We start from the raw sequence: 27,266 nt of genomic DNA, 5'->3' as shown, positions 1-27,266 counted from the left end.
ACGTGATACGGCACCCGTGTGTCAGACAGAAGCAGCTGCAGGGGAGCACCAACGGCTAAGACATGGGAGCCCACGGATTTAAATCACTGCTACTAGAATTCCAGCGATTGTCAAGTGCTCTCTCCACTCCCCTGCAACTGCCACTGGCTGACACAAGAAAACACAAGACCAGACAACAGAGGGCTGAAAATAGGTAGGTAAATAACTTTTTTTTTTTTTATATACACAGGATAACCAGCATAGGTGTTTGGAGAGGGAGGGAGCATTTTTAGGACTACAGGTTAGCCGGCATAGGTATTAGGAGGAGGAGGGAACATTTTTAGAACTACTTATGTTTAGGCTTGGATTGTACTTTAAAGGATAAATGCACATTTTGTTGCAGGTTAAAAAAAAAAGTGCATTTATTTTTTTTGTTGCAGAAGCCTGGAAAGCATTGCACCAGCGATCAGATTGTTGATGCCATGCAGGTCTCCTGCAAACCTGTCAGTATTGGCTTGCTCGTACCTCGTACCTCGTACGAGCAAGCCAATACATGCTGACAGGAAGAATTAATCAATGAGCTACCACAGTGCTCACAACGCTGCGGTGGTTCATTGAGAACTACAAGCCAACAAGGCGTAGTTTTCCATTCACAGAACACGGGGGGGGGGGGGGGGGGTGTGAGAATATTCTCCGCTAGGTCTCAAAGCGGGGGAGCAGGGGCCTTGCATTTTCATAACATGTTACACCCCGATTATGGGTATAACAGGTTAAGATGTTATAAAAGGTGAACTTCTGCTTTATTTGCAACCCTAAAATAATAAAAATATTATTTCACAGTAACTTCCTTGTATTTCAAATGATTGGCTGCCTCTATAATCACTGCATCTTCCCCACACAGAACCGATCCTGAATTGAAGGCTTATAAGCAAGGGTCTGAGAACCACCACCTGGTCAGACTGGGACATAGCACAATGCTGCGAATGGATAAAAATTTCAGGGTTCCACATTGTTGAATTATAGGTTCATTTGAAACACAACGTTGTCATGAAAAATAACTAAGCAAACAATCATAGCATTGACTTGAAAATTAGACTGGGCCACCAATGTCTGGGTTGCATAGTTATGAAAAAAAAGACTCAGTATACAGTACATAACTGTTCGCAAAAAATATTTGGAATTTATAAATTTCTGTGCCTTGGACACTACAGGAATTGGCAGTGTCCTTCCCTTAGTCATGTGACAGTGCTCGGGCCCAAAGAATAGCTGTTAGACCCGAGCACTGTCACAGAGGAAAACATCACAAGTCGTATGATACACATAAGTACGAGGTAGGTAGTACCATAAGTGCTGGCAGTGAGAAAGGCAGGAGCATTGGGGATGTACTGGCAAGGTACCTTGAGTATTGATTGTTTGTGGCGCCTTCAGAAAGATACTGCTGTTTTGCCTTGAATGGTCTCTAAATAATTGAGTGCTCAAGAATACAAAATAGCAACAACTCAAAAAAAAAACCCGTAAAAGTCCAAATGCACACATACCTAAACTCTCTTCCATCACTCAGGCGTCTAGATGGTGCTGGACAATGAGATGCAGCTTCTAAAATGAGTTTCTGATTAATTACGTTAGAAGAAACAGATTCTCTTTCACAGTCATTATCCACCGCTTGGTCACACTTCCATTCCTCATCTTCGTTAAGAGTTGGCAAATATCCAGCTGGACCTTTCCCTGTTCCAGAACCCGAGCTATGGTCACTGTAGAGCTTAGGACTTTCCCCACCTATTGTAGTATATTCTAAATAGATATCCGATTTAAGGAATACAGGGTAAGTATTGTCCTCCATCATGGACTGGATTTCCGTTTGGGCCTGGTCAAACATGTCCGTTTCAATCTGCTGCCTCAGCACACAATCTTTAATAAAACTTTTTGTTGCTGGTTTGATCTGCCGGGAGACAATCCCGTTATTGTCTAGAATGTATTTTTTATAAATTGCTTTGGCCAGTTTGAGCCTTTTTTCCACCTTGGAGTCACTAGGCTCCAGCTTCCGAAAGCCACTGCACGCAAACCAGAAATCGAGCAAATCCCCACAATTCTCTTGTTGCAAAAAAGTTCTGAACAAGTTAATCCCATCCTGGTCATCCAACAAAGAATGCAAAGATTCAGCCCATTTTAAATATGGTGGAGTGGGTGAAGCGCTGCCTTCGGGTTCGTAGCCCAAGTCAAGGTCGGAACGTCTCGGCGTTGCTGTTGAAGTCTCATTTTTGATCCCATCAGTTTTTGCAGAGCAGTAACTGTGGATGAACGGCCTTGGATCTGCTATGACCAGTTCTCCTTCCTCCCCAGGTACTGGGGGCCTCGGTGCATCTTCAGTAAAGCTTCCCCCTAGGTCCAAAGGGAAACCTTTCCCTTGGACACTCATCTTGACGGCGTTTGACTACAAAGTTGTGATTAATGTATGTTTTCAAAACTTGTACATTTCGAGACAGAGGTCCCTGTAAAACATTTGCGTCCTGTAGATTAAAAAGAAAAACAATTTAGCAACAAAGAATTTTTAATTAATATAAACATATAAAAGGCACATGCAATAAGATCACAAAATATATAATAAAGGAGTCTATTTGTATTTAATACAACTCATCTAGGATTAACAGCTTTCCAATTAAATTCGGAAAATTGTGCAGGAAGAAGGCTGCTTAAATAGACACCAAAATGTAGCGAATGCCCCTTTCACATGGGGTGCCTGTCTTGTGGATTCCACTTACTCAGCGGGGGGGGTGATTGATCCGCTGGTCCCCGCTGAGCAGGCGGATAACAGGTCCTGTCTGCTCCGCTGTGCAAAGTGGATACGGACACAGTCCCACTCTCCTCTATGGGGAATTCAGGTAGAAACGGCCGCCAATCCAATCTGATCTGCCAGACGAATGGAAAATAGGACCAGCATCCATCTGGATTTTACGAGCAGGATCGAATGGGGGCAAGTGTCAGAAGAGGGGAGATGAGAAAGTGGGAGAGATGAGAAAAAGAGAAAAGTGTGTGTGGGGGGGGGGGGGGGGGAGAGAAAAAGAAAAAAAAGGAGGACGAGATGAGAGAAAAGGGGAGAGAAATGTTAAAGTGGAAAACTGGGGCTAGGAGAAAGAAAGGAGAGAAGATAAAAAGAGGGGGAGAGAAGAAAAGAAAGATTAGGAGGAAGGGAAGAGAGGAGAGGAGAGGCACAAACACGATCTCCAGATGCTATCTGTATTCACACCTTCAACTGTGCGTTTAAACACAGAAATAAACACTGTTCTCCTTCCCTCTAGGAAACTGGAACTCGAAGTCTTTCATCTAAATATAAATTGTGGCTGGTCACTGGGACCATCAAACACAACCAACTTGCTGTTCTCTCAAACTAATAAAACAAGCAATACTTAAGAGCCACAGCATAGGAATGAAAGAGGAGAGCAGTAATAAACACTTCTTACAACTAAATATGGAAAGCCACAGAACACCAAAAATAATTAATCAGACTACAAGATCAGTCAGATCACAGCTCATAAAAACTTAGTTAGTGGAGGGGTTAAGAAATGACTGGTAAAAATCACATGTATGCACAAAAAGTTTATACTATCAATAACACTTTGCTCAGTAAGTTAACAAATGCTGCTGACTAATATTGAATGCATTGTCTCTACAAAAAAAAAAAAAAGGAAGACACCTCCATTCTCCGTGAATGAGTCGAAATGAGAAACAAGTTGCTAAAATAGCAAATTAATCTGAATTTCCATCGGTTAGAATGTATATAAGAATCCTAAACTTTTCATTTAATTTTGGATCGACTTGGGAATAGTTAGGGATTTGTAAATCCAACATTTCATATTCCTGATTTGTGCCTGCTGTACCATGTGCTTGTATGAGAAAGCCTCCTGTTTTCTTCATATTTGCTACCTTTGTGTGAAAAGCGTGGTCTTCCTGCCAGTCCATCCATTTCCTTTTAAAAACTGACCATACTAAGCAGGAGAGCACATCATGCTCAGTTCTCTAGCTGTGCTGGGAACTCAGTGTACTCTCCTCCAAGGATCAGACTTGTCCTAACACCCCCTCCCCTCACCCTACCCAGCCATTCACTGGGAAGGTCAGTGTACTGCCGTTTCCTCTCCTCCAGCTCCTATGTAACTGAGAGGATGTGATCACTTATAAAACAGGAGGGGAAAAAAAGTTTTTTTTTTTTTTACATCTATACACGTTGGTTTGGCTCTTCACTTCTATTTTAAATTAAAAAGGTGAGGGTTTACATATACAGGAAAAAAAGGAAATTGGTTGAATCCAAGTGAGAGTAAAGCTCCCTCAATGGATGACCAAGCTGTTATTTTGGCAGACAGTAGACCAAGGCCCCTTTCACATGAATGATCCAATCAGATCTGCCTGTCAGTTTTTTAGCGGACCTGATCGGATCGTCCATGCATCCCTATGGGGCAGCGGATGTCAGCGGAGACATCTCCGCTGACACCAGCTGCTATCCGATTCCAATCCTGTCCATGAAATCCGGACGGATGGAAACCCCATTTTCCATACGTCCAGCGGATCGGATCGGATGGGATCCCCCATAGGGGACAGCGGGGATCTGACAGCTACACAGAGCGGAGAGGGAGCTGCCATCAGCGGATCGATCCCCCGCTGAGCAGAGAACAGACAGCGCCGGACAGCGGATACTGCGAAAGGACCCTTAATGGTTTGGATATAAAACATGTATTTAATGTATCAAAAATGCTTTACAAAAGAGTTTTTAACTCATAAATGTCACACTGTGCACCAACAACTTCCCTTACCCACCATAAAAACCAATGTTGTCAACTGTTCAATATGTCCGGACTGTAATAACTATGTGTGCTACAAACAACTGTATGGATCACAGCTTGTGTTTAACAAGGGGGATAACTCCCTTAAAGAAACACTAGAGTTGCAGCACAAATCGGCCCCGGGGATCCTCCTGGATGGACCCTGGACCAGCATTAGGCACTATAATGTATAACAAATGGTATAGGAGAGGCTGCCTTCGCCTATCCACAGACTTCCTAAGAAGGTTCACTGTTAATGCAGGGATCGGAAAAAACACCTCTCCTTCTGTAGGTAATAGTAATTGTCCATATCCCTCTTGTCATCAATGCTCGAAACATGAATAGTGTATTCCTCATATAGTTCTTCCTTAAGATATAGCAGTGAATTCACCTTATTAAGACCGTCTCAATGGCGTGGACATACACAGGATTAGTGGAGCGAGCAATCTTACCCCACCTTATCGATCCTTCAGTGATCAGGATGATTATGACTTACTAATCAGGTAAGGTACAGGTGATCATGTTGAATCATCTCTGCTCCAGCTCCAATGTCCAGAGGAAGGAGCCCTCTGGCTAAGGCCGAGTCCAGAGGAAGGAGCCCTCTGGCTAAGGCCGAGTCCAGAGTCAGGCCCAGATAGTCCAGCTTCGTGGACGGAACCAGAGCAGACATCTGAAAATTCACTATCCAGCCGAACTCCAGCAAAGTTTGCATAGTGAACTCCAGATTTTCCACCAGAGCAAAGGAGACCCCGCTTGCAGAAGGAGATGGCCCAAGTAGACCAGTACTGCGATCCCCCGTTGGTGTAACAAGGCTAGCACCGGGGCTAACACTTTTCTGAAGACCCGAGGAGCAGAGGCGAGACCAAACTGATAATGCTTCTCTCTCAAAGCAGAGAAAAACGCTGGTGACTGGCACTTACTGGAATGTGAAGGTAGGCATCCTTGATTTTGATAGAGGTAAGGAAATTCTCCTGATGCAGGGATGCCACCAGCGTTCGAATGGACTCCATTCTGAACTTCCGAACCACACAAAGCAGTTTAGCGCCTTGAGGTCCAGGATTGGACGCACTTTGCCTTCCTTCCTGAGAACTGTGAACAGGTTTGAGTAAAAACCCTGAAACGTTCCGAAGTCGGAAACTGGGACAATCACCCCTTGAAGTACCAGTTCTTGTACCACCCCAAACTGGCCCTGTAAGCAGTCCAAGGACAAGTGCAAGTTGGAAGGAAAAAACCTTGCCGGGGGACCAGAGTGAAACTCAATCTTGCAGCCGGATCAAATTACTTTGTGGACCCACCTACCTTGCACCAGGGAAGTCCACGGGTCCGGAAACTAGCTAAGATGTCCCCCCACCCCTGATACGGGTGAGGGCGCACCTTCATGCTGAAGGAGCCTTGTCCACGGTCAACCCTGAGGGACAAAAAAAAAACATATGAGCCAAGAAGGAAGGCCTACGTCTACAATGAGGTTCCTTGCCCTTAGTAACCATCGAAGAAAAGTACTCTTCCCCCCCATAAGACCTTTAATGTCATGCAGGGTAGCTCCAAACAGGAGATCTCCTTGAAAAGGAAGATCAGTCAAGGCCTGTTTTAGAAGTCTGGTCTGCAGATCAGCACTTGAACCAAGAGACACGCCAAAGGACCACTGCCAAAATAAGGCGCCGAGCCATTAGGGGAGCATCGAAATGGGGGGCTGTCGGCCAGGAGGAATGCTGCGACTCGGGCCGAAACCAGGTCATATACGACCTTACGAGGCGTTGACTCGCAGGCCAGCCCCCGTCCAGTGGGGCTATGTTGCAGCTGACCTAGCGCAGAGCTGAGGTCTGTGCGCACTCGCTGGCCAAACCGGAGTGATCACTGGATCTAGATTAACCAGCCTGTCACCCAGTCAGGCAATTGATTTTAGATCTCACATGAAAAATCCACGAGAAAAAAAATTCTATCTAAAAAGAAAAAAAAATTGCCAGGACCAAAGATCCCAGTAAGAAAATAGGTCCTTACTCCTGACAAGGCAGAGAGAGGAAGTATACCCCCTTGGGACTGCCCATGGGTGTAGCCAGATTTCTGCCTTAGTGTCGTCCTCCTATAGGGGCAGTAAAACCCAATGGTTAAGAATATCAGGAGCTGTGTCCGTCAATGAACGAAAGAGAAAAAATGGCGCTCGTTGCAATCTTTTATGTCACACTGTATTTGCGCAGAAGTCTTTCAAACAATGTTTTTGGGAAAAAATACACTTTAATGAATTAAAAAAAAAAAAAAAAACACGAAACAGTAAAGTTAGCCCAATTTATTTGTATAATGTAAAAGATGTTACGCCGAGAATAGTGACCTTTATTCTAAGCAAAAAAAAAAAAAAATATTGGGATTCTCATTTTATCCAGAATCGTGCAGCTCTAGCACCAAGTTCTCCCTTTCTTCTAGAGAAAATGAAACAAAACCTTCAATGTACATATGCCACATCCACCTGTCCACAGAGAAGATACACCAAGAGGTGGTTTGGTAGTACAGTGATCAACACCTGCCAGATAAATTATAGATAATTATTCTCAACAAAACATCTGCCCATCTTTGACAGGTTGATCAGAAATGAAAAAGGTGCCTAAAATCACTCGCGGCACAGAGCCCCATTTCTGCATTGACGTTCTTTGAATGAAAAAGGGAATAAGTGCTGAGATAGAACCCATACAGTGCTTAGCAATTTCAACCAATGCTCTAATACCCTTCAAACACTGATCCTTATATAGGAAAGAACATGTACTTGCAATATTGTATTTGCTTACTATACATTAAATAAAAAAAATTATAAAAAGCAACCAAACGAGTCCCGAGGAGCAAAAAGAATGTAAAACCTAACAAATAAACCCATGCATCCAACAAAACACTAAAATCCCATTCCTACATAAGAAATAGAAAAAGACCACAGGATTGTAAACAAATTAGATCTGTATATACAAGTTTAATTGGTTTGACCACATTAAACACCAGAATAAAATAAATATCACTAGTCACAGAAACGCAGACTGTGGGGATCCAAAGATGCTTGGTAACACGGCGAGGCAGGTTCATTAGACGTTCCTGCTTCTACTCCATTTAACTAATGTGCACCTTCCAGCAATGCAAGTGTGAATGTTAATGCAACAAACAAAAATACATGGAAAAATTAAGAGTTGCTTTTATGGAAAAAATAAAAGGTGAGCTTCTTAAAAAAAAAAAAAATATATATATATATATATATATATATATATATATATATATATATATATATATATGGGAAAAATAACCACACCAGGGGCTGTGAAAGGAAATATTCAGAGCAACCTAGCATCTGAAAGAGATGGTAGAAATGGACCCTTGTGGGTTTTCTTTTTAACAGTGGAGAAATTATACATTTTTCAACAAATATACAATTAGAAAGGAATCACTTTGGGGAATCTGAACACTTGATAAGAGTGCTTTGAAGAACAGCATATAAAGGGATAAAAATTGAAATTAACAATTCTCAAAAGAATAGATGATTAAAAGTAAATTGGGATACCATGACAAGGACAGGGCTCCCCCCTAAATATCCCACACCGGGGAAAGAATTAAACAATTACATGAGACAGTTGGACAAAGGCAAGCCGAGATGGATGTTTGATTCGATGATCAAGGAGCACTTCTCACAACACTAAAATATGCGCTAAATGAAGAGGTCAGGGCATCCCCATTATGCATTTGAACACTGGGGGAAGGAATTATCAAAAGTACAATTACAAGAGTAATCAGGATAAGGGGGTACAAAAGGATATTTAGGATAAAATTAATTTGTGTTCCATGAGAAGACCAGATGGAACTCCAAAAACACTGTGACCAAAAGCATAACCCTAGGCTGGCCATACCATTTTCCTTTAAATTTAACAAAACCATTTAATAAGGGCCCTTGCACGAAGGTAAATCTAAAGGAATCTGTATAATGTATGGCCAGCTTTGGCAGGCGGCATATGACTAGACTGGGGCCTTGGACATGCAATACAGAAATCATAAATAGATTATGTACACATTGTACGACAAAGGCAGTTCCTGATCAATTACAATATGGGCAACCTGCCTACCCGACAGGGGTTCATGCAAGTGAAAAGTAAATCACAGATAAAAAGTAAAGTGATAATATTAGAACACAGGAGAAGAATCTTTACAATGACCAGGTTATGGATAGTTAATAGAAAGTAATCCGAGGAGAAAGTTCCCTTTAAAAACCCCACAGTGAAGGTGTAATGGACAACCTGCACACATCAATGATTGGATGATGGTAAATTGTATATTGAAAATAATAAAAATAGATATACAATAGTACTGAACAGAGCCAATCTGCCCAGCTGAGAAAAGCGCTTGAAAGTAAAAAGTATTTAAAGTGCAAGTCCACCATTAAACTAAAATCTCTGCATCTATAGACATCCATGATCCAAAACGAACCTATAAATCAGTATGGATACCTTTTTTGAAGCCAATCCGATCTCCAGCAGCGGAAGCTCTGCAGAGGACACGGCCAACAACAGCTGTGAAATGAATGGGGAGTGACGTCACCCATAAACTTACTATGGGGCTTCCGTTGTCTGTGTCCTCTGCACCCACCTCCACAGGGAAGCCGTGGCTGACAGCTCACCGTGGGATCGGGTACAATCGGCCTCAAAAAAGGTAAGTATACCGATTTCTTCTTTACAGGGCTAGTGTTAGATCATTGATATCTGTAGATGCAGGGATTTTAGTGTTAGGGTAGACTTACACTTTAAAGATGGATACGAATAGGCATTCAATAGGAGTAACAATGTAGAAGTCAGTCACAGAGCTGGAAGAAATCTCCGACGTCTAAAGCCTAGAACACAGTTTTTTTCAGTTTAACCCAGCAGGTAGAACGAAAAAAAAAAAAAAAAAACTGTCAGTTTTGGCTGGAGTCGCTGTACTAATGATCTGACTAATGATTAGTACAGTGATCTTCCCCCCCCCCCCCCCCACCCCCGCCAGAACACTCCGGTTAGCACTCTCAGCCATTGGCTGAGCGCCCCGATTGTGAGACAGTCGGCAGCTAGTTTTACAGCATGCACGGCCGGCTTCTGTCAGACCGGCTAGCATACACACGGGCCTGAATGTTTTTATTGAACCGACCAATGTCGCCCAGCATTCGGCATGCGTGTACGGCGCTTCAGATCGGTATTTGATCACCTCAGCGTTTTTTTTTTTAAACATAAAAAGAGCGACAAAAAAAAAAAAAAAATATATATATATATATATTTTTTTTAATTTCTGCTATAAACACAGTCAATAAAAAACAAGTAAAAAATCAAATTTTTTCAGCAATTTAGGCCAATGTGTATTCTGCTTCATATATTTGGTAAAAAAAAAATCCCAATAAGCGTACATTAACTGATTTGCACAAAAGTCATAGCATCTACAAGTGATGCAATATTTATAAAGCATTTTAATTTATTTTTTTACTAGTAGTGGCGGCGATCAACCATTTTAAGGGGGACAGCGACATTGCGGCAGACAAATCAGACATCTGACACTTTTTTGGTGACCAGTGACATTATTACAGTGATCAGTGCTATATAAAAAAAATATATATCTGTCCCACTCCCTAGGGGTTTCTTGCTGTGGGGGGGTTGCTCTGACTGGAGGAAGACAGATATCCGTGTTCCTGCTTAGCAAGAACACAAGATCCCCATTTTCCTCCCTGTCAGAATGGCGATCTGCCTTGTTTACATAGGCAGATCACCGTCTGCCTCTCCCGGGGTGATCGCAGGTGGCGGGTGGGCAGGCATCGAAACCCGTTGATTGACATTCCCGCTAACCAATCATGGCACGATCGTACTATCTAGTGGCTATTGAACGAACTGACGTACAGGTACGTCATTTTGCGCAACAGAGCCACACTGCCACAGTAAATACACTGCGGGCGGTCAGCAAGTGGTTAATCTCAGCCACACATCACTGCTCTGGCCAGGCTTCCCAACAGTGACAACGGTAGACCGTGGCTGCCCAATGTGCCTGTGCTCTTCCATAGAGACACAGGTAACAGGCTGGCAAAGCAGGAGCACAGGTGTTACCCTATAACAGGAAGTGCCCGAGCACAGATGTTTCATGGCAGGATCATGGAAATTCTTTTAATCAAAGCTGCAGATTTAAAAGGCTTGAAAAACAACATTGGAAACAACAAGATTTAAGTAGCTAGGTTTAGATCTAACAACATATTACAGGTACTTGTATAGCGCTGACAATTTACACATGACATTCACATTGTTCCTATAATCTGAGGTCTCACATACATGCACATACTAGGGCCAATTAAGAGAGGAGCCAATTAACCCACCAGCATGTCTTTTGAGTGTGGGAGGAAACTGGAGTACCCAGAGGAGTACCCATGCAGTACCCATGCATGCATACCAAGTACCCATGCAGGCACAGGGAGAACACGCAAACTCCATGCAGATAGTGTCCTGGCTTTGAACCTGTGACCGCAGTGCTACAAGAAAGAAGTGGTAACCACTAAGCCACTGCACCACATAATTGAATATAACACGTTATGGTAAAGTGCTGCACAAACTGTTGGCTCTATAGAAGTCCTGTATAATAATAGGACAGTTATTTAGAAAAATGATTTGGGCGAGATGATGGGGGCTGGGGAATAGGATGCACGGTAGTGCAAAAATATATTTTATAAAGTTATGACAGAACACACTTGCTGAGAAATTTGGTAACTCCCAAAGTAATATCACTTTTCTAAAAAAAAAAAAAAAAAAAAAGTAATAATGCTGGACATACACCAGCCGAAAAAATCGTTTGAAAATCTGTCATTTGGTCCGATCGTTTGTTTTTTGTCCAGGTAATGGGCACAAATAGAAAATCGTTTTTAACTTTTCAGAGCCAAAAAATCGAAGGAACAGTTTGGAAAATTCTGGCGAACGAACGATAAATTGAAAGGTTAATGTGTTTCTCGGCTGAACTGTTTGCACTCGGCATATGTGACAAACTGAGCGAAAAACATCCATTGAGCGATTTATCGTTCGAAATTCGGTCATTACATGATTGCGCGATCGTCTGCTTTCACGGCCGATTTTTCGTTTTTTGAAAAGGAGCTCGAGCGATTTTTTTCGGCTAGTGTATGCCAGCTTAAGTGAGCCCAAGTACAATTTTATTCCATAATATTCTTATTGAGAAAAGAAAAACATGTACAAAGACTAGAAAGGATCGGTGACAGTTTCCAGTAGTACAAAGAAACGGTTAAATTGACATTGGTAATCAATGATACAAAATCAGATAAAATAGTAATGCACATAAATGATAACGGGATATTTATGAAACAAGAGGCCCAGCACTGCAAATACAGAACCAAATAACTATTTAGGACCAACAAAAGCAAAAGTCTGCTACAGCAATAGAATTCAGGGCTAGTAAACCGCAATAATAAATCAACAAGTCCGTCTCTGACAATTCAAAGAACCAAGGGAATTATGGTGGTACAGAGGACAGGAAAAGAACAGGTGTTGAAGTAAAGGTAAAACAACGGCATGCAATAGACACCTATAAAGTAGGGGGTGAAGTAAAAGTAATATATAACCTGTCTATGGTAGGGACCCCTAATCGTAGGAGGACAATTTTAATACAATATTCCTAATCGTCAGGGACCGCTATAAATACCACACACACTGGGGTAAGGAATTAGCCCTGGGGGGGTATATAGGAGAAGAGGAAAAATAATAAACCTCAGATTCAGCAGGCTCTCTAGTAATATAAATCATATACAATACAAAAAAAAAAACAGCAGTACACACAGAGTAAGGGAGAGGTCAGGCACTGAAACCTGGGTGCTGTGATAAAGACCCCCCCCTGTCATAAATACCCCACCACTGGGAAAGGAATTTACTCCTGTAAGGGATGCATTAATGGAGATTGATAAAAAGTAATAAACACGGGGTGCAGGAAGTACTGAAGTCATATTATAAATCAGATATAAAAGTACAATGAAATAACACACAGAGTAAGAGAGGTGTCAGGCACTGCAATGTGGGTGCCCCGAGAAACGCCCCCCCCAAATACCCCACTACTGGGAAAATAATTTACCCCTGCTGGGGATGCAACCTGGGTGCCCTGAGGAAGGCAGGGGCCCCCATAAAGATCCCACACTAGAGGTTAGAATTTAACCAGGGTGTGGGGTACACAGCAGAGTAAAAATAGTAAACAGTACAACTATAAAATCATACACAACACAGACAGAAGTACACACAGAGGAAGAGAGGTCAGGTCCCCCAGAGAAAGACCAGCGCCCCCCCCCCCCCCCATAAATACCCCAAATGGGAAGGGAATTTAACCCTGATGGAGGTAACAAATAAGGAGGAAAAAAAGTAATAATCAAGTGCAGGGAGCTCTGGAATTATATTATAAATCAGATACAATATGACAGCAGTACACACAGAGTAAGGAAGAGGTCAGCCAATGCACTGTGTCCCCTGAGAAAGGCACCCCCCCCCCCCCCATTAATACACTACACTGGGTTAAGATTAAAACTATGGTGGGGGTACACAGAAGAGGAAAAATAATAAACACCAGGTGCAGGGGGACCTGGAATCATATACAATATAAAGTAACAGGAGTATAAATAGCACACAGAGTGAGGGGGGGGGCTCAGGTTCAGCAGTCTGGGGCCCTGAGAAAGAAAGGGTCCTCATAGATACCCCACACTGGGGGAGGGGGTAAGGATTTAACCCTTTGCAGATTGACGAGGATGTATAGAAAGAAAAATAAAGACAGAGCACAGCAGGCTCTAGAATGATAAATAATATCACAGTAGCACGCAGAGTAAGGGAAGAGGTCAGGCACTGAGAAAGGCAGCCCCCCCATAGATAAGGACTGGACCGTGGTGGGGGTACACAGGAGATCTGATCAGTCCATTAGTACAGGGGGGGGGGGGTCTGTAATGACAGAATACATCACATATCAGATATATAACACACAGAGTAAGGGAAGAGGTCAGGCACTGAGACAGGCAGCCCCCATAGATGAGGACTGGACCCTGGTGGGGGTACACAGGAGATCTGATCAGTCCTGAGTATGGGGGGGGGGGGGGGGTCTGTGATGACAGAATACATCACATATCAGATATATAAACACACAGAGTAAGGGAAGAGGTCAGGCACAGCAGTCTGGGCCCCACACTGGGGATGGAATTCACATTAGCAGCCCTCCATACACAAGGCCTGGGACCATCTCCCCTCCAATCAGCGCTGACTTCATCTCAGGCCTACCTCAGCCTGGAAACTTTCCTCCCCGGATTGACTCCCCCACTGCACCGGCGCCTCGCTCTCTCTCTCACCTAGGAAACACCCCGGCTCTCCTCCCCGGGATTCCGCACCGGGCCCGCCGCTTCCTCCTCCGCCGTCGCCGCTCCAGCGCCTCCCATCAAGCTTCCAGCCGCTGGGCCGGCAGACGGTGCCAATAACAAAGCCAGCGCGGCTGCGTGCCAGCCATGCCCCGGCGAGCGCCTCTCCGTGTCTGTGTGTGAGGGGAGAGTGTGTGTGTGAGAGCGAGAGACAGAGCGAGAGCTAACCGTGCGTGCGCGTCTCCGACGCCCTGGCGACGCCGTGCCAGAGAGCCTGCTGCTGAGGGGCGGGGAAGCGGAGCGCGCGTGCCTGAGCTGAGAGGATAGGGGGAGAGAGCGCGCACAGCTGAGGCTAGAAAGCTTCCCGCCGGGCGGGAGCGCGCTTAAGGCTGTCTGACTGGAATGCTGCAATGTCACAATAATGATAACATCATAATAAATGATGGAATAATAAAATGAATATGTTACCTCACATTACCTTTTCTTCACATGGGGTTAAAACATAGAATGTGATTATAGATAAAAAGATTTACTACCTATTTATATTTATACTATTTATATACACACAATCGCATATATATATATATATATATATATATATATATATATATATATATATATATATATATATATTATACTATTTATATATACACAAAAACACACACACATATATATATATATTTTTTTTTTCATACTTTTTTTATACACACACAAATGCATATATATATTTTATATTAGTTATATACACACACAAACACAAATATATATACATTTTATACTATTTATATACACACACATACGCATATATATATATATATATATATATATATATATATATATATATATTATACTATTTATATATGCACACAAACACATATATATATATATTTTATATTTATAAATATACACACAAACACATATATATTTTTTATACTATTTTTTTTATACAATTTTTTATACTATTTATATACATGCACAAACGCATATATATATATATATATATATATATATATATATATATATATATATGTATATATATATATTTTTTTTTTATACTATTTATATACACACGCAAATGCATATATATATATATATATATATTTTGTACCATTTATATACACACACATACGCATATACAGTATATATATATATTATACTATTTATATATGCACACAAACACATATATATATTTTATACTAATAAATATACACACAAACGCATATATATTTTTTATACTATTTTTTTATACTATTTTTTATACTATTTATATACATGCACAAACGCATATATATATATATATATAAATATTTTGTACCATTTATATACACACACATATGCATATATATATATATATTATACTATTTATATATGCACACAAACACATATATATATATTTTATACTAATAAATATACACACAAAAGCATATAATTTTTTTATACTATTTTTTATACTATTTATATACATGCACAAACGCATATATATATATATATATATATATATATATATATATTTTTTTTTTATACTATTTATATACGCACACAAACACATAAATATATTTTATACTATTTATATACATACGCAAATGCATATATATATATATATATATATATATATATATTTTGTACCATTTATATACACACACAAACGCATATATATATTATACTATTTATACACACACACACACACATATTTGTATACAATATACATACATATGTATATATAACTATATGTTTAAAAATGTATAAATATATTTACAATAAAAATGGCTGATTCCTTAAAAATGTTTGTTCATTTTCACCAAAAAAAAAAACCTGCCTATGGGGACAAGTGATGTTTTTCGATAAAAACAAACTGTGCAGCATGTACTAAAAGCAAAAAATGGATTCCGTGATATGTATGCCATCATCCCCAAAAAGACTAAACCAGAGCAAAAATATAGGGGCCAAGAGAGGTTCCAAGAAAGCGGGACTATACCGGCATATAGTGGTTGCAGGAATACAAACAACAATGATATATAAAAAAATATATTTTTATTACAAAAAATAAAAAATAAAAATATGACATCAAGACATACAATACATAGGATAAAAGAATGCAGATCCGTGTGTATATGATAACTCATGGAAGATACCAGAAATACCACAAGAACGGATCCCAGTGTACATGCAGACTATTGGTCCCTGGATAAGCCGACGCATTTCGCAATCATTGCTTCGTCAGGGCACTGCAAAGACCAAACAGGTGCTGCCTTGGCGAGACGGCGGGTGTTTCATCACACTATGCAGCAAGGTGGAGTCCTTCATTTGTATTGCTGATCATTATGGCACCATTTTAGGGGTCTTTTTCTTGACTTGCTTGAGTTTAGGAGGCAATCCCCTTGGTGGATGTTTTATGGATATCATTACTAGGTGACCACACTTTTTGAAGTTCAAGTTATTAGCCCCTTCTATCTTCACCTATGAGATATATACAGCATCCTCTGGGTGCATTTATCTTTACATCATTGTTGTGAGGCTTTTGGGCCTATTTACATGATCAGCAACAGACTAATTACCACCTTATGATCCACACTTATGGGCCCCGACGCCTGCAGAGGAGGCTTTTTCTCACCCCGCCTGTCCTATTTTGAGTGCAGCACCTATTTGGTCTTTGCAGTGCCCTGTTGAAGCAATGAATGCGAAATGCGTCGGCTTATCCAGGGACCAATAGTCTGCATGTACACTGGGATCCGTTCTTGTGGTATTTCTGGTATCTTCCATGAGTTATCATATACACACGGATCTGCATTCTTTTATCCTATGTATTGTATGTCTTGATGTCATATATTTTTTTTTTTTGTAATAAAAATATATTTTTTTATATATCAGTGTTGTTTGTATTCCTGCAACCACTATATGCCGGTATAGTCCCGCTTTCTTGGAACCTCTCTTGGTCCCTATATTTTTGCTCTGGTTCAGCATGTACTAAAGTTGAATAAAGTCCTTGCTATAGATGTAGGCCATTTACATGAAGCCTGACTGGAATACTCCCAGGACGTTTCTAGGTTGGGGCTTAGTCATTACTGCTCACCTCCACCATCAAAGAAGTGGGGTCTCATACGCTGAGCTCAGAGCTACTTCATCCAGGGAGAGATAGTGCATGTGAGGGGCTTAGAATCAGAGAAAAAGCTCGCTCTTGTGGTGGTGGAGGTGAGCAGTAACAGCTAGGCCTCACTTATGCAAACAAAGAAGTTGGACCGCACTCGGGAAAATATGAAATCAAAGATGTCTTTTATTCCTCATAACGAATCCATACAGACAGTGCATTGAGAGACATGTCAGGTTGACGCGTTTCACAATATAGATAATCGCTTACTCATAACCACACAATGGAATATCGGTGATAGACCGGAATTTGTAGGCAGAGTGTCAGCTGACAACACGGCGTTGTAATCAAACACACATGAATCAAATCAATGCAAAAAGGTCTGCAAATGCGGGTCAACTACCTCTAAACCATACAATAAAAGACAAATAGTCTCGGAATCCCTCAACCAAGGAGGAAAACCGAGACAATCAAACAATTCAAAACCTAAAAAATGAAGAGTAAAGGCAAAAATTCATATTGCAATGTAGCAATATTGTATCAATTTGTGATTTACCCCTATTTTTCCATACACAAAAATCTTGTGGGATATCCATTAGTATTAAATTATACAAAAAAGAAAAAGATATAATAAATCAAATCTATTTAGATAATGAACTAATTAATTGTGCAATGTGAAAGAAAAAATGATAATCTGAAAGACATGTATACATATGTATGTATGTATCATAGACAATCCCAAGCGTATAAATGAAAAAAAGGGGATGAAAAGTAATAACCCTAGAAATAAATAAAAAAAAAAAAAAAATATATATATATATATATATATATATATATATATATATATATACACATAGGATAGTCCCAAAAAAAAACACACACATACATATGTAGATAAAAAAATAAAAGTGCGCAGTGAAAAACGCAAAAATGAATAAAAAATTATATAAATTGTCAAAAGAAAAAAAAAACATCAAAAAGAGACTAAATGGTGATCAAATAAACATGCAGATATCTACTTGTAACCACATGTGTAAATATTTTTAGACCAACATATGTCCCACCAGCACAATTGAAAAATTTGTCTATAAATAGAGTATTTATGAAGACAATGGAAAATATTGTGTAAATGATTGTACCAATGTCTTATATCATAATACATTCTTATAAATAAGAATACTAAAAATACTCCTCACTTAGCAACATCCAGGGAGTTTTCAGGTCAAGCTTCACAAGGTATGTAAATAGTCTACACCTAGAGCACCCTGTTTTCCTCTACATACGTCCCTTATCTACACGGGCAGTTTATTGGTAAAGGTGACCCTGGCCTAGAGTATAGAAAATTAGACATGTACATATCCCCCCCCCCCCCCCCAGTGCCATCTTAAGAGCCTTATAGGCCCCTGGGCAATGCAGTGCACTGGGGCCCCCTGCCTACACAATCACGCACGAGAATAAAAATGCAAGTTATCGATAAGGCGATATTTATTTTTATTGGTACCTCAAACAAAATCAGTGTCTTGTAGTATATATTGGTCCCTGTAATATGTATATAGTAAGGTATATATCCTCTCCAGGTAGTAGTTGCACTCTCTTGTAGAATAGTGTTCCCTGTAATATGTATATAGACTATATACACATTACAGGGAACACTATATACTACAAGAGAGTACAACTACTACCTGGAGTATATACCTTACTATATACATATTACAGGGAACACTATATACTACAAGAGAGTACAACTACCTGGAGTATATACCTTACTATATACTGTACATATTACAGGGAACACTATATACTACCTCTTGTAGTATATAGGATTCCCTGTAATATGTATATAGTAAGGTATATACTCCAGGTAGTTGTCTCTTGTCTTGTAGTATATATTGGTCCCTGTAATATGTATATAGTAAGGTATATACTCCAGGTAGTAGTTGTACTCTCGTGTAGTATATAGTGTTCCCTGTAATATCTATATTATATACATATTACAGGGAACACTATATACTACAAGAGAGTACAACTACCTGGAGGATATACCTTACTATATACATATTACAGGGACCAATATATACTACAAGAGAGTACAACTACTTGGAGTATATACCTTACTATATACATATTACAGGGACCAATATATACTACAAGAGTCTCTTGTAGTATATAGTGTTCCATGTAATATGTATATAGTTAGTAAGGTATATACTCCAGGTAGTTGTCTCTTGTCTTGTAGTATATATTGGTCCCTGTAATATGTATATAGTAAGGTATATATCCTCTCCAGGTAGTAGTTGTACTCTCTTGTAGAATAGTGTTCCCTGTAATATGTATATAGACTATATACACATTACAGGGAACACTATATACTACAAGAGAGTACAACTACTACCTGGAGTATATACCTTACTATATACATATTACAGGGACCAATATATACTACAAGAGAGTACAACTACCTGGAGTATATACCTTACTATATACATATTACAGGGAACACTATATACTACAAGAGAGTACAACTACCTGGAGTATATACCTTACTATATACTGTACATATTACAGGGAACACTATATACTACCTCTTGTAGTATATAGGATTCCCTGTAATATGTATATAGTAAGCTATATACTCCAGGTAGTTGTCTCTTGTCTTGTAGTATATATTGGTCCCTGTAATATGTATATAGTAAGGTATATACTCCAGGTAGTAGTTGTACTCTCTTGTAGTATATAGTGTTCCCTGTAATATCTATATTATATACATATTACAGGGAACACTATATACTACAAGAGAGTACAACTACCTGGAGGATATACCTTACTATATGCATATTACAGGGACCAATATATACTACAAGAGAGTACAACTACTTGGAGTATATACCTTACTATATACATATTACAGGGACCAATATATACTACAAGAGTCTCTTGTAGTATATAGTGTTCCATGTAATATGTATATAGTTAGTAAGGTATATACTCCAGGTAGTTGTCTCTTGTCTTGTAGTATATATTGGTCCCTGTAATATGTATATAGTAAAGTATATATCCTCTCCAGGTAGTAGTTGTACTCTCTTTTAGTATATAGTGTTCCCTGTAATATGTATATAGACTATATACACATTACAGGGAACACTATATACTACAAGAGAGTACAACTACTTACCTGGAGGATAATATATACCTTACTATATACATATAGGCCAGGGACCAATATATAGTAGGTAGTATATCCTCCAGCCAGCCTAGCCAGGACAGGTAGTAGTTGTCTGACTCTGTCTCTTGTGTCACTGTCACATCGATTAGATCCCATCATACATTGCCATCATCATCAAATCATGCCATGAGAATGAGAGTTAAAAAAAAATATAATTTAATCAGCCTGGCAGGCTGTGGCAGCCATACCTTACACGGCTGCACATGGGAGGAGGTGGGTGGAGGCGGAGCCAGTCTTCTTCTAGGGTCGACTCGAGAAGAGGAGTGAGGAGGAGAGCCGACGAGGAGGAGGATCCTCCTCCGAGTCCTCCGCTGCGGCGGCGGCGCTGTGCAACCTGGGTCTGCTCTGCTGCTCACGTCACTGGTTGCTAGATGCCAATCGGGCTGGCCTTAGCAACCAGTGTGTGCAGTGCAGACTCGAGCCACCCACGGCCGCCGCCGGACTCCGGAGGGGAGGAAGCAATAAGGGGAGGGCCCGGGCGGGCCGGCTGACAACGGAACGGGGGGGGGGGGGCCCTAGACCACCAGGGAGTGGGACATGCCACCAATCCATTGATCCATGTGGGGCCCCTGGGCAAGTGGGGCCCCCGGGCAACCACCGGGTATGCCCAGTGGAAAAGACGGCCCTGCCCCCCCCCCCAATTATACATTTGTAGGGGAACGCTAACGTCTAACTAAACCAGTTTTGGTCCAATTTTGGTACTCCTAACAATGTCCACAGGGTAGCAGAATCACAGTACACAATTATCTGAGTGAAGAACATAAGGAATTTACATTGTGTAGATACAATCACATTGCTCAAAAAAATTACTGAAGGCAGCACAAAGACATAAACGGGATATAGGACCACAAGTCTGCAATTGCTGATATCTAATGCAGCCTTTTTTAACTAGGGTGCCTTGAGGTTTCTTTAGGGGCGCCTTGGCAAAATTCCTAAAAATTGCCCTAAAATTGTATACAAGCCGATGGGTGGATACAACCTTCTAGCTGCCAACCTCCTAAAGACCAAGGACATCATCAACTAATAAAGAGGATGTCAATTGCCTACAAATCATCCTTGTTTGACCCTCCCTTGCCTTTCTCCATCAGTTTTGGGGTCTCATTAGCTAAGTGATGGAGAGAGACTGAGGGAGAAGAGAAACACTGGAATACTAGTACCAGTATATTTGCTTTGGAAGAATATTTTTCCTCTAATGTTGGGTGTCCTACGTGTACTGATATTGCTGCATTATGTAAAACTATCAGAATAGTTATTACATTTTAGAATGAGGCGCCTCAAGACTGTCCATAATTATGGAGGGTGCTTTGAGATTGTCCATAATTTTAAAGAGTGCCCTGACTGATAAAGGTTGATAAACACTGGTCTAATGAACGGTGATGTCTCAGTTATCCCAGATATATCTATTTCCTTCCAAGACTGAGGACATGAAAATAACAGTGACATATCTGGCATACCGTTCACTCACACAGATGGTCAACTTGCATATGAACTGCCATCACTTTGAGAAAGTCACCGATCGGCAATGAAACATGTCATATACATAGTGCTTTCTTGCCATATGCAAGCCCCTCATATCGCTGTATTATTGTCACTCTAGAGAGTGAAAGAAGCAAGGGAGGTGGGAAGAGAGACAGGAGAACCCTGTACGAGGTGGTATCAAAAAGTTGTGAGACTAGTTTTGCAACACGCCAACAGATGGCAGCACAAGGTTGCACGCACAGTCACAGGGAGCACCAACCCTTGATAAGTCAGTGTGCCAAAAGACATCATCCTGTGTACATCGGGAGCTGTGCAACTGGTGCTATTCTGACCACGAGCTTTACTACGTCTGCTATTTCATCATGGACAGCAAGTTAGAACAAATAGGAAATGTGAAATTCTGCCTGAAACTGGGGAAATCTGCCACAGAGACGTTTGACAGGATTCAGCAAGTTTACGGTGATGTTGCGATGAGTTGTTCGAGATGTTTTGAGTGGCACACCCGCTTCAGGAGCGGAAAAAAATCCCTGGAAGATGACTGAGAGATCAGGAAGACCTTCAATGAGCGCAACCCCCAAAAATGTTGGAACCATTCGGCAACTTGGCTTGACATACTTCGAAAAGAAGACTTCCAGGACACATTGCAGAAGTGGCAGGAACGCGGGGAGCTCTGTATTACTGTGCATTGGACTATTTAGAAGGTGATAGTGTGTAAATATAGTTAACCACTTGCCGACCGCCGCAAGTACATATACTGAGGCGGTCAGCCCCCCCTGGGCAAAGTGACGTATCGGTACGTCACTCGCCCGCGAGCCAATAGGGGGCGAGCGTGCGCCGCCGTAGGCCCGCTCCCACCCCCGCTCGTTCACTGCCATCCACGCGCGAGTGACCGGCTGCTCCGATGTCCGCCGGTCACTCGCGATCTCCGGCTGGAGAGGGAGAAAGGCAGGCGGCTGATGTAAACAAAGCCGCCTGTCATTCTCCCTGGTGTAACTGCAGAGATCATACGATCCTGCTATGTAGGATCGTATGTCTCTGTGGTTACATCAAAAGCCACGCCCCTTGACAGTTAGAAGCACGCCCCTAGGGACACACTTAACCCCTTGATCACTAATAAAGTTAACCCCTTCCCTGCCAGTGTCCTTTTTACAGTAACAGTGCATATGTATAGCACTGATTACTGTAGTAATGTCACTGGTACCCCCAAAAGTGTCAAAAATGTCAGTCAAGGGTCCGATCTGTCCGCTGCAAAGTCGCAGTCCCGCAAAAAAAAATCGCAGATCGCCGCCATTACTAGTTAAAAAAAAAACAATAAAAATGACATAAATCTTTCCCGTAGTTAGTAAACGCAATAACTTTTGAGCAAAGCAATCAAAATACGCTTATTGCGATTTTTTTCACCAAAAATATGTAGCAGAAAACAAATTGGCCTAGAATGTTAAAACATTTCGATTTTTAAATTTTGGGGGGGGGGGGGGGGGGTATTTCATATAAAAAAAATGTGAAAAATATTGTTATTTTTTTAAAATTGTCGCTCTTTTTTTGTTTGTAGCGCAAAAAGTAAACATTGCACAGGTGATCAAATACCACAAAAAGGATTGCTCTGTTTATGGGAAAAAAAAGGACGTCAATTTTATTTGGGTACAGCGTCGCACGACGGCGCAATTTTCCGTTAAGTTCACGCTGTGCCGAATCGCAAAATAGGCCCTGGTCTTTGAGCAGCCAAATCCTCCGGGGCTTAAGTGGTTAAATAAAGTACTTTCTTATAAACAGAGCTAGTTTCAAAACTTTTTGATACCACCTCGTATAGTGTATTTTCTTTGGTTATTTCCAACCACAAATAGGAAAGAAAAATGAAATAATACGAGGGCTGTACTCAAAGTAATGCAAAAGTGGGCATTACTTTTTATTGACTAACATAGCTCATTCAAATTTCCCATGTTGGAAGAGTAAGTGCCCATTCACACTACTGCGACTTGTCAGGCGACTTGTCAGCCTGACAAGTCGCGGTCCGTCGCGGTCCAGGCAGTGCTACAGGACCCGTTCTAATAGGAGCGACACAAGTCGCTCTGACTTAGAAGAAGGGTCCTGTACTACTTCGGGGCGACCTCGTAGCGTACACAGGTCGCCCCGAAGTCGGAGCGACCTAGTGTGAACCGGCACTAACGCTTCTTCTATAGTAACTCTTTTTGTCCTTTTTCATTGCAGGTAAAAAATGGATTCCAAGCAGAAGCAATGTGCTATCACTGAGTTCTTGATGAAGGAAGGGTGCGGGCTGTCCAACATCCACAGAAGGCTACAGAATGTTTATGGAGATGACATCACTGACAAGCGCAATGTGCACAGATGAATGAAGAAGTTTAGAGAAGGGGAAACTAGCAATGAAGACAAACAAAGACCATCAAAGCTGGACAGCCTGTGCCCCTCCTTCATCAAGAACTCATTGATGCCACATTGCTTCTGCTTGGAATCTATTATTTTCCTTCAATGAAAAAGAAGAATTACTATAGAGGAAGAGTTACTTTACCAACATGTAAAATTTTGGTAAAATCTCGCACTTTTCCAACATGCACAGAAACGTGATGCCCTTTACCAGAAACACAGTGGTGCCATTAATTGTTAGTGACACCCCCACTCATCTGCTAACGCGTGTGCTAATTATTTGGTTCGCTGCAGAGTGTTTTCGAAAAAGGGTTTTCTTTTCCATTTTTCCCGCACGTAGAATTGACTTTCCTACATGCGACATATGGAAACGGTTACAAGCACCATTGCACCTCCGTGGTGTTAACAGAGCCTTAAGCTGGCCATACACTGATTGGAATTTTGATCAGTGCATGGCCATTCCAGCTTGACAGAAGTTATATGTTGGAAAATATTGGTTCTCGGTCAGTGGCTGCAGCCACTTGGCCTCTGTCAAGCAGGGACGGCCATAATTCGGTGGGTCCTTGCTGAACCAGATAAATTTCAACCAGTGTATGGCCAGCTTTATAATGTGACTTGTACATTATACCTGCTTATTTTGCATAAATAAAAAAAAAAAAAAATGGATTATGACGGGAAATGTATGCAGAGCAAACATCGGGACACCAAAAATAGTATTTATTAGTCATATCTAAAAAAGGTGCCTGTATTACCCATATAGGGGCCTTTTATGCATAGTATTTTTGGTGGATTGAAGACCTCCATTATTTGGGAGAGTCAACATGGACGTTTATATGTTAGTTGATAGCGTACCTAATTTTTGTTATTAACTACTTTAAGACCGGAAGGATTTGCCCCCTTAATGAATAGGCCACGTTTTTCAACTTGGCACTGCGTGAATTTAACTGACAATTGCGTGGTCGTGCAACGCTGTACCCAAACAAATTTACGTCCTTTTTTTCCCACAAATTTCTTTTGGTGGTATTTGATCACCTGTGCGATTTTTAAAAAAAAAACAATATTTTTCACTTTCTGCTATATGACATTCCCAAAAAAAAAAAAATTTAAAATCAAAATTTTTTAACATTTTAGGCCAATTTGATTTCTGCTACATATTTTTGGTAAACAAAATTTTGGTTGGTTTGTGCAAAAGTTGTTGCGTCTACTAACTACGGGAAAGATTTATGTCATTTTTATTGTGTTTTTTTTTTTTTCACTAGTAATGGCAGCGATCTGCGATTTTTTGCGGGACTGCGACATTGCGGCGGACAGATCGGACTCCTATCTGACATTTTTTACCCTTTTGGGGGAACCAATGACATTACTACAGTAATCAGTGCTATAAATATGCACTGTTACTGTAATAATGACACTGGCAGGGAATGGGTTAACCTTGTGGGTGATCAAGGGGTTAAATGTGAGCCTAGGGGAGTGACTCTAACTGTGGGCGGCGGGGGGGGGGCATGGCTTCTGAAATGACCATAGAGACCTGCGATCCTATATAGAAGGATCACAGGTGCTCTGTGATCATTCCGGGGAGAAGAACGGTCAGCTGTGTTTACAACAGTCGACATTCCTTCTCTCTCAGCGGGGAACTTTGTTGGATTTCTTTTGGGACTTTTAGGAAAATTAATGAATGGACATTGTTTTTGAATTTTTAACATGTATTTATTTCACTGGACTTTTTCGCTGATATTAATAGTTTTTTTATATGAATACTTTTTCTGCACTTTGTTGGATTTCTTTTGAGACTCTCAGGAATATTAATGAATGGACATTGTTTATGATTTTTTGATTTTTTAACATTTATTTATTTCACTGGACTATTTCACTGATATTAATTGTTTTTTTTATATGACTATTTTTTCTGCACTTTGTTGGATTTCTTTGGATCTTTCAGGAATATTAATAAATGGACATTGTTTATGAATTTTTTGAATTTTTAACATTTCTTTATTTCACTGGACTTTTTCACTGATCTGAATTGTTTTTTTATATGAATATTTTTTTTTTGCATTTTGTTGCATTTCTTTAGGGACTTTTAGGAAAATTAATGAATGAACATGGTTTATGAATTTTTTGAACTTTTAACATTTCTTTATTTCACTGGACTTTTTCACTGATATGAAATTTTTTTTATATGAATATTTTTTTGCACTTTGTTGGATTTCTTTTGGGACTTTTAGGAAAATGAATCAATGGACACTGTTTATGATTTTTTTTCTAACATTTATTTATTTCACTGGACTTTTTCACTAATATGAATTGTATTTTTATATGAATATTTTCTCTGCACTTTGTTGGATTTTTTTAGGACTTTCAGGAATATTAATGAATGGACACTGTTTATACATTTTTTGATTTTTCTAACATTTCTTTATTTCACTGGACTTTTTCACTAATATGAATTGTATTTTTATATGAACTTTTTTTCTGCACTTTGTTGGATTTCTTTTGGGACTTTCAGGAATATTAATGAATGGACACTGTTTATGAATTTTTAGATTTTTCTAACATTTATTTATTTCACTGGATTTTTTTCACTGATATGAATTGTTTTTTTATGTATGAATATTTTTTCTGCACTTTGTTGGATTTCTTTTGGGACTTTCAGAAAAATAAATGAATGGACACTGTTTATGAATTTTTTGAATTTTTAACATTTCTTTATTTCACTGGACTTTTTCACTCATATAAATTGTACTTTTATATGAATGTTTTTTCTGCACTTTGTTGGATTTCTTTTGGGACTTTTAGGAAAATTAATCAATAGACATTATTTATGATTTGTTTTTTTTTTTATTTTTCTAACATTTATTTATTTCACTGGACTTTTTCGTTGATATGAATTGTTTTTTTTTTTTTATATGAATATTTTTTCTGCACTTTGTTGGATTTTTTTTAGGACTTTCAGGAATA

At 40.2% G+C, this 27,266-nt stretch overlaps 1 protein-coding gene across 3 annotated transcripts in view; it reads right to left on the bottom strand.

Moving 5' to 3' along the window:
- The window catches only part of AXIN1 (axin 1), a 221,098-nt gene that overhangs the window by 93,961 nt on the left and 99,871 nt on the right, over positions 1–27,266 (bottom strand). For 2 of the 3 annotated variants that reach the window (XM_082260003.1, XM_082260005.1), the window contains exons 1-2: positions 14,134–14,373; positions 1,518–2,486 (exon numbers count right to left, since the gene is read on the bottom strand). In XM_082260003.1, coding sequence (XP_082116129.1) covers positions 1,518–2,395 — 878 coding nt within the window. In that variant the 5' untranslated portion in view covers positions 2,396–2,486; positions 14,134–14,373. Of the gene's footprint in view, positions 1–1,517; positions 2,487–14,133; positions 14,374–27,266 lie in introns of those variants that run through there. The other variant, XM_082260004.1, reaches the window with a different exon arrangement.

The sequence above is a fragment of the Pelophylax lessonae genome (genome assembly GCF_965119305.1).
Source record: "Pelophylax lessonae genome assembly, chromosome: 6".
Lineage (NCBI taxonomy): Eukaryota > Metazoa > Chordata > Amphibia > Anura > Ranidae > Pelophylax > Pelophylax lessonae.
Note: the sequence above shows the minus strand (reverse complement) of the source record. Positions and strands in the feature narration are given on the sequence as shown.